At 42.3% G+C, this 9,145-nt stretch overlaps 1 protein-coding gene across 1 annotated transcript; it reads left to right on the plus strand.

Annotated features, from left to right (window-relative positions):
* The first annotated feature begins 1,138 nt into the window (after positions 1 to 1,138).
* Positions 1,139 to 8,370, plus strand: LOC124973103 (GRB2-associated-binding protein 2-like). Its single transcript, XM_047537263.1, has 2 exons — positions 1,139 to 1,247; positions 7,962 to 8,370. The coding sequence occupies exons 1-2, from the start codon at positions 1,189 to 1,191 to the stop codon at positions 8,278 to 8,280; spliced, it is 378 nt and encodes a 125-aa protein (XP_047393219.1). The 5' UTR covers positions 1,139 to 1,188; the 3' UTR covers positions 8,281 to 8,370.
* Positions 8,371 to 9,145: the final 775 nt, after the last annotated feature.

Below are 9,145 nucleotides of genomic sequence, written 5' to 3' on the forward strand. Positions count from 1 at the left end.
TGCTATGTGTTCTGTGTGATGTGTGTACATATTTGGTGGTGTGTTTAGTGTGTGTATGTCATGTACGTTTCTGTCATATATGGTATGTACTATGCAAATGTGGTGGTATGTCTGTTTTGTGTGTAGTATGTGGTGTAATATATATGTGTAGTTTGCTTGGTGTGTATTGTATGCATATGGTATATGTAGTGCATAGTATACACGTAGTGTGCTGCATAAGTGTAGTGTTTATGGTGTGTCATGAGTTTTTCTGTCATATTTGGCACATGTGTGGCATGTCATTTGTGTAGCATGTGTTCTACATATTTGGTGGACAGTCTGTTGCATATGTGTAGTATGAGTGGTGTGACTTGTGTGTTGTTTGTCATGTGATGTGCATAGTGTGTTTGTGGCACATTGCATGTATACACATGTAGTATGTGTATGATATGTTGCATAGTTGTAGTGTACATGGTGGATGTATTTGTATTTTTTGTGTTGTATGTGGTATATTACATGTTTATTGTGTGTGGTATGTACGTGGTGTGTGGTGTATTGTATGTGGGTAGTATGTGCAATGTCTGATTTTCTTGTCTGCAGTATGTGCTTTGTTATTTGTGTGGTATGCATGTGGTCTGTCATATACGTGTAATGTGAATGGTATCAGTTTTGCATTGTTTATGCTGTGTGTGGTGTGAGTTGTGTGTTGTTCCTGTCATATGTGGTGTGAGTTGTGTGTTGTTCCTGTTGTATGTGGTGTGAGTTGTGTGTGTTTTGTCTGGAGGGTGAGAGCCAACCTGGTGGCCTTGTGTTCCTGCCCAGCTCACACTCTCTGTGGTTTGCCCAGGCACCCCTCAGCTCACACTGTTCCCTCTGCCACCAGGGCCTGATGCCTCCTGGCAGTTCTGGGGCCTGCCTCACTGGTCAGCAAGAAACGCTGATGCCGTAATGCTGATGGTGTCCTGGCTGTGACCTCCTATCCCACTACCAGCACTTCAGGGGACCTTGGTGGTATATCCAACCCTCCGGCACCCTGGTGGAACCTGTACAGACACAAGGCTTCAGTATCTCTTCTTACAGGGCAATCTCTGCAGGCTGTTTAGTACCTCCAAAATCAGCCTCCTCACAACCATGCAGTAGTGGATGTCATTCCAGAAATGCACCAGCTCCTTGCTTCTTCCTGGCAACTGGCAACTCTGGAAGAAGAACATGATGAGACCTGGCTGCCTTAGCAACAGTGGCTGTTATCCCCCAAAACCAACCTTGGGGTAAGCAGTTAAAGACTGTGAGGAGGGATTAGGTATGGGTTTGAGCCAAATTATCAGCAAATCTGCAGTGTGTTGAAGCAGGGCAGTGGCTACACTGCCAACTAAGCTGTATACAATGACCCTACAAAGCAGGCAGTTCTCAAGCTGTACCAAGAGCCTCAGCTTTGCCACTGAGGGATCAGACCCAAAAACCCACCTTGACTCCTTTTGACCATCCCAACAAAGCATGGTTCTCAGTTGCACAGGTGAAGAATAGAAGGCCTGGAGAGGCCCAGAAATCCAACTTTGGGTGCACAGCAAAGGTGACATCACAGTCAGGACCACAGTGTACTGACCCCAGGGACCAGTGTTTGACAAACACCTTAAGTGTACAAATATCATCTCCTACCCAGCAAGACTAGGCCCTCAGGTGTGAGGCATGTTCTGAGCTCAGTGGGATAAATGGGTCCTTGTCTGTGTTCAGTGACAGCCCACTCTCCCCCAGAATTAAACTAGTGACAAGCTCCGGAAAGTGGAAAAAAGCAAGAACACTGTGTGTACACTGTTAATCGAACCACTTTGTCTAACATTTTAATCATGAGAGCATTAAGCAAATGATTTTATTATGTGCAATTAATACTAAAGCTGATTTAAGAACAAATTCTTCAAGTCTGGCTTTGTAATTTCCATTTCTTCTGTCTTTGCTTCATGGGTTTATAAGTTGTTTCATTTGTACTGTTGGTGCATATGCCGAGTAAACACACATTTTTTGAAGTGCTATAACTTAAGGACTTAAAATAAGAAACTGGAAACTACCAGTAATGTAAAAACATTAGCTGAAATGCACAGAATCTTTTAAAAGTTGACATTACGAGCTGTTGTATAGCTCATTGGTAGGTTACTTAGCATGCATGCAGCACTTGGTCCACTCCCAAGCAAAAAAAAAAAAAAAGAAAAGTTATAAATCATGCAATGTGATTTCTACCATCATGACATTTGGCATAAACCTTGCCAAAATTCTGTAATAGGTTTTTGAAAGTTAAAGACTGATTCCAACATTATTTTCTCTAGTTTACACTTTTAAGTTTAATTTTCCTTCAAAATTTTAAAAAGTAATAGTGAGATTTTTAATTTCCATAACATTTGGATTATTTTTGTAAGATTTGAATGTTGTTAAACTTTTCTATTCTTTGCTAAAATATTGCTAATTTTGAAAAGGGAAAAATTTTAAAAACCATATTATGGTTCTCAAACATTCTGAAAACCAGCAGTTTTATTTTAAATATTAATAACTTCTTGAGCATGCAAGTAGGTTATAAACATCAAAGGTATATCACTGAACTGTAATTATATTTAAATCAATAAAATTTTAAGTTAGATACCAAAGTCACCATTAAACTTAGAAACTTCAACAAGTTGAACAAGTTTAAAATAATGATTCATAATCCAGGAGCACAAATCAGAAGAGAAGGGACACAAGATGAGGCAGCACTTAGAGACAGAAAAGATATGCAAGGTACAATAAGACCACAACAAGTTACAAAGTTAATTTGCAGGTTGCCAATTTTGTTTGTCTCCTTAGGTCAGTTGAGACCTTGCTGCTGTGATTGGCTGGGATTCTCTGTTAGTTACAATAGAACTCTCTTAGCTGGGCTTTCAGTACTACAATAAGTTGCAGATGGCTGTTACTTTCACAATAACATTGGGGGTGGGAGAGCCAGAGGAGTGTGCCCAGAAGACATGGAGCCATACTAATCATTCAAGACTCTCTGTTTCCACATGCAATTGTAAACAATAACTCAGGACATTTTGCATAAGGGAGTAGGACCAGAAGGAGCCTCTGGCTGAAGGTGACCTACCCCCAACACCCTGCCAGCTTTGTGGAGTTGAAAAATTGTCTGTGGGTATGCAAAATATCATCCTCATGGGAATGATGGGCTAGGTGCACCTGACTTCATCACACATATCAGCTGCAACCAAACTGAGCAGATTTCTCAGGTGCTACAACCATGGACTTAGCTCCAGCCCTGGGATGGTGAGAGAAGTCAGTTCTGCTTTCCTTAGTTTGAAATTGCCCTCCTGATTTTGCTTGAATAAGTGTTCAGATATTTATGTCTCTCAGGGGTTTAGTGGGTAGGTAGTTCTCCATATATGCATTTCCACATCCTCATATTCAACCAAACTTAGCTGATAAAACTTATAAATGATTCCATCTGTACTAAATAAACAGGAACATGTTTTGATTTTTACTGCCTTAATTGTTACAAAGTGTTTATGTTCTACTCAATATTCCATTTAATGTCCAGATGGTTTATAAAGTGCAAGTGTGTGCATGCATTATGTGTAAATTCTATACCATTTCCTAGGAATGACTTAAGCATTTTTGGATTTTGGTATCTATGGGGCTTCTGGAACCCATACAGTCCAGCAGTTAAAAGATTTCTGTGATCATGGGCCTCTGCAAAACTTAGATGAACTCTGATCCAGGCTACACCCTTAGAGCTATGGCATTGTCTCTAGCCACACACTTGATATAGAAGGAAGTCATCTAAGGGAGCAAAGCTGGAATCCATCCAAAGTGCCTGCTAGAGGCAGGCATGGGATGGGGATTCAGTTTTACACACTGGTTAGAAAGGGTAAACCTCCCTTGATTGGAGTGGGGCCTTGACCTGCTGGTAGTTAAAATTCTGGGAATGGACATGAAGCCAGTAAGTCCTCTGACCCTACCTGTCTACTTTCCATGAAATCTCCATCTACCATAAAGGGGCATGGCTCCTCCCTTCACTCCTTCCCTCTCCTCATTATGCAAGCATCCTTCATTATTGTCTGACCTTCTTTCAGAGGTGCTGCTTTATTTCCACAGCAGCCTGTTGTTGTTGGGTTGTTAGCAAGGGATTGAGGGTCTGAGCGTCATAGTGTGGGGGCCACCTCTGCAGGCTTGTGCGCATGTGGGTGTGGGTATGCCTCGGTCCCCAAATCTGCTGCCAACTCTGTCCGCCAAGAGTACCAGACTTTCCACATGGATAGTGGCTGGGTGGTGCACTCCGGATGGTTGAGAAAGTCAACCCCAGAGAACAAGTTGTGACTCTGTGTGAGTGTGGATCTGTGCAGAAACTGGGGCAGTCCAGGGGGAGCATGGGCATTAGGTGTGGATGGGGGGAGTGTTGGGGGTGGGGCATCTTCTCTAAAGACTCTTGCCAGCCAGTCTCCCTATAAACAACCCATTTCAAAGTTTATATCAGGGACTTGAGAGGAAAGGGGTGAATTTCCAGGGCTCAGGGCCATAGATGTACCTTAAGTTCATGCTGAGGATCAAGCAGGTACTGGATCTGCCTCTCCTCCAACCCCCCACACTTGTGGTTGCTTTCAGTGTCCTGAGCTGCTATTGGCCAGCAATGCTGATTGTTCTTTTTTGTTCTACTTATTTAAGTTGTAATGAAAGGAAGATGAGCAGCACCTTTCTACTGTTGTTACCTGGCTCTTTCTTTTGGTGTCTCTTTCTTCTCTTGTGAAGGGCACCTTGCATGCTGCTTTTTTTCATCTCTAAGCCTCCTGGATGAGACTGACTTGTATACCCCAACCATGAGGATAAAACTGCATTAAATTTCTCTGCCAGGGTTGATTTCTGAACTCCCACCCTGCATATCCATCCAAGAAATAATGCCTGTACTGTTTCCCAGAGCACACAAATTTACCACACCCAGAACTAATCTCTTCTTTATCCCTCTGCCCTTCACCCCATTCCTGCTCAGCAAATGGTGCCACCAACTAGTCACTTGTCTGTTGAGAAATGTGAAAACCATCTTTGAGCTCCTGTTGCCCAATAATCTATGTTAGACCCCCACCAGACTAAATACTCTGGCTATGAATGCCTCACCCACCACCTTGAGGCTGAGCATTGCTGATCTCTGACAGTCACACGGCAGCTCACCCATGTGTGAAGCTCTATGCTAGACCATTCACTTCACATTAACTTAGTGTTGTTCACCCTGTGATCAGGGCCATCTAGTTTTGTCCCAAAGCTGGAGCACTGTAAAAGAAGCAAATGTTTTATACTGAGGTAGTTGCAGATGCCCTTTACCCAGCGTTCCCATGTGACCTGATCTGAAATTCTGTGTTGTGACCTCATCAGCTGCTGACAGCAGCAGAGTCAGGAAGCAGAAGGCCTCCAGTGCTGAGAGCCCCTCCTGTCTTTCTTTCTTCACCTCTGCCCCTCCCAAACCCTGCCAAACCCTTAATCCCTGATAGCCCTGACCTGTCCTCTATGTCTGTAACCTGGTAATCTCACCTGTGCTGCTTTGTTGAACTCAGGTATTGTGTTACCTTTTGGATATTTTCAATTGGGGTCTCTATGAACTTGTCCAATTATTGTGTGTCAACAGTTCATTTTCTCTTTGTAAAGTGGTATCCAGGTCCATGGCTGTACCAGTCTTTTGGTTTGACCACTTGCCCTCTTGTATTTCAAGAATTCTTATGGCTAAGAGAATTGTACACCTTGATTGCATAGTACACTCAAATATGTTGCTGTTTTCTTTAAGAACATTTTTCTTTTATTTTATGTTGATTTTGAAGAATACTTCATGCACTCAAGATAGTAATTCTTTGCTCAAAATATAGTTAACCTTTTTTTTGGTGGTGAATACTGGGGATTGAACAGTGGGGCACTTTACAAATGATCTACATCCCCAGTTATTTGTATTTTATTTTTATTTTTAAGATCAGGTCTCACTAAGTTGCTGAGAGTGTCCTCAAATTGAGGCTGAAGTAATCCTCCTGTCTCAGCCTCCCATGTTTTTGGGCTGACAGGCATGGGCATTTTCATTCAGTCTGTTACTTGTATTTTTATCCACTGAAAAATAGCTTTCACTGAGCAGGAGCTTATCAATTTTACAAACTTTCCTTTTTTAGATTGCACTTTATTGTCAAATCCTGGAATTCTTTGCTTAACCCAAGATTCTGAGGGTTTTTTATTTAGCTTCATTTTGTTTTAATTAATGGTATTCTTGGGATCTACAATATCCCCCAAACAGGTGTCTGTGCTGCAATGTTCAGAGGTGAAGAGATTACAAGGGCTCTAATCTTAGCAGTGGGCTAACCCACATAATGGGTTAATAATTTGAAGGGAGCAGGCTGAGTTATAACTCAGTGGTAGAGCATCTGCACAGTATGAATAAGGCCTTGGATTCCAACCCCACTGTGTACAAAAAATATAAATTAAATTAATGATTTGAGGAGACTTACTGGGAGGTGTTGAAATGAGAAGCAAGTTGGGTTTGACTAGGGGAAGTCAGTTCCAGGCTGTGACTTGGGGGACTGTAAGGTCCCTTAATGCCTGTCTGTGTCTCTGTCCCTGATTTCTGGTTGCCACAGCTCAGCACCTTTTCACTTTCCTGCCCATTCTCTATGAGGTTTCTGCAGGAAAGTTGGCTGACCGCACTCTTGAAACCATGAGTCAAATAAATCCTGGCTGCTCTGAGGTGCCCTTGTCAGGTGTATTGGTCACAGTGTGGGGGAACTCTCCAACACACTGTGCATCTTTTGGGGCTGTATTTTCCCTCAGGTTCATGACCCACTCTAAGTTTTATATAAGATTTGAGACATATTTTATTTCCTTTTTCCAGGGGATGTTACCTGCTGTTCGTGCACCATTGTGGACCAAGCTTCCCTTCTGTCACTGAATTGCTCCCTTGTCTTTGTACAGAGTCAGCTGGCCCATTTCTCTGACCCCCTCCTGGGGTTCTTTTCCAAACTGTTGACCCTCTGTCTCTCCCTCTGTTCACCTCACCATTGGTCTTTCTGACTGTGGTCATGCAATGAGTTTGGAAGTCTGGTGAACCATTCTCCACCAGCTCATTCTCATTTTCAAAATATTTTAACTGTTCCTGTTCCTCTGTCTTTCAATACATGTTGACAGTGACCTTGTTTGTGTCTAAGAAAGTCTTGATGTGATATTGACAAGCATTTCCTTGCTCCATATTTCCTGGTCCTAAGTTTTTTACTGAAATGAAATAGTTCTGTGGTTTTTGCCTTAGTCATCAAACAAGAGTTATGAACTTTGAGAGGAGAGCCTGTTGTATCAACATATGCTTCTTTTTAATGGGTGTTTTCTTTATTCTGATGTCACCTAGTCCCTCTTCTCATCAGTCATTTTTGGACAGATACTTCCTCTGTCCACAGGGCAGGTTTGCTAGCAGCAAGTCCTCTATTTGCCTTCATTGGAGAGTGTTGCCCTTACCTCTTCATTCTGAAGGGTGTTGCCCCTGGATGGAGAATTTTGAGAGGTCTTATAGTTTTGCACCTGAAAAATTTGTACCACCTTCCTCTGGACTTCATCTTTGTGATGAAAACCTTATTGGCATTCAAAGGACTGATAGTGGGGAAAACCCTTGAGGTTTTGCTGTGAAGAGGAATAGATAAACTGGTCCATAGCTGGATAGAAACATTATGTCATGTCAAGCCTCTGCTTGTGTTTTTCTACAATAAGAGAGATTTGGTGCCATGAGTAGCTTACAGGTTCTACACTCCCCAGCTGTAACTTAGTGATCTGTGAGAAATTTTGAAATGCCTGGCATGGTGGTCACAACTATCATACCAGCCATTCAGAAGTCTGAGTCAGGAAGATCAAAAGCTCCAGGCCAGCCTGTGCAACTTAGAGACACCTCATCTGAAAATCAATTTTAGGACAAATAACTTTGAAATAATAAGTAAATTTCTTAACTTCTCTACTCTTTCTAGTGTGATTCAGGCCTGGAAGAAATGCTGGTTCATCCTGCGGAGCAGCCAGTGGTGTGGTGACCCAGGTGTCCTGGAATACTACAAGCATGACCAGTCCAAGAAGCTCTTAGGGATCATCATCCTGTGCCTCTGTGAGCAGGTGGACACAAATGTGACACTTTACAAGAAGTGTCTAACACTTGGCTTTGTGTTCCTCATCAAGACCAGTATGCACACATTTTACCTGGTGGCAGAGACAAAGGAGGACATGCATAACTGGGTGCAGATCCTCTGCCAGGTCTGCGACTTCCAGCAGGAGGTCGTGAGCACAGGTACATAGATGCCAGCATTCTCGGGGGCTGAGGTGACCCTTGGGTGTCCTTTGTAGGTAAAGTCAGTGCCAGTCATGACCAGATGTCAGGAGGACCCCTGGCCCTTCCTGTGCTCAAATGGGAATCCAAGAAATGTGGGTCATGATGAAGCAAACGGTGCTCTGTGACCTAATCTCATGCACCCCGACCCCTCCTTCATCTAACATTGTGCTACCTTGTCCCTCCCTCAGCTCACACATGCCAAATCTTTACCATCCTCAGGGGAGACCTCTTGGATCCTCCTCTATGCAGCCTCTTCAGGTAGACTGGCCCTCAATCCTCTGTGATTATTTTTCATGAAAAATCAAGAGCTCCTCCACATGTACCTCAGAAAAGACAGGTCAAGGGAGAGTGCTAATTTACTTTTTTATTAATTTTTTATTATTCTAATTATTTGTACATGACAGTAGAATACATTTATATATTTTATTAAATCATACATAAATAGAGCTTAATTTCTCATTTTTCTGATTGTACCTATTGTAGCATCACATCAGTCATGCAGTTATATATGTATATGAGGTAATATTGTCTGTTTCATTCTAGTGTCCTTCCTACCCTCATATCCCTTCCCCTCCCTTCAATTTCCTCTATTTAATATGAAGTAACTCTATTCTTCCCTAGCACCCTGCCCTCTTATTGTGAATTAGCATCCACATATCAGAGAAAATATTTGGGCTTTGCTTTTTTGGGTTTGGCTTATTTTGTTTTGCATGATATTCTCTAACTCCATCCATTTACTAGCAAAGGCCATAATTTCATTCTTCTTTAATATTGAATAATACTCCATATTGTGTGTGTGTGTGTGTGTGTATTTGATATTTTCTTTTTCCA

This window comes from Sciurus carolinensis, assembly GCF_902686445.1.
Source record: "Sciurus carolinensis chromosome 14 unlocalized genomic scaffold, mSciCar1.2 SUPER_6_x, whole genome shotgun sequence".
In the NCBI taxonomy this organism is placed as follows: Eukaryota; Metazoa; Chordata; class Mammalia; order Rodentia; family Sciuridae; genus Sciurus; species Sciurus carolinensis.

Coding starts and splice junctions, on each gene's coding strand:
- LOC124973103 (XM_047537263.1), top strand. CDS start 1,189: ATGATGAGACCTGGCTGCCTTAGCAACAGTGGCTGTTATCCCCCAAAA. Junction 1,248..7,961: donor CCCCCAAAACCAACCTTGGG/GTAAGCAGTTAA, acceptor TACTCTTTCTAG/TGTGATTCAGGCCTGGAAGA.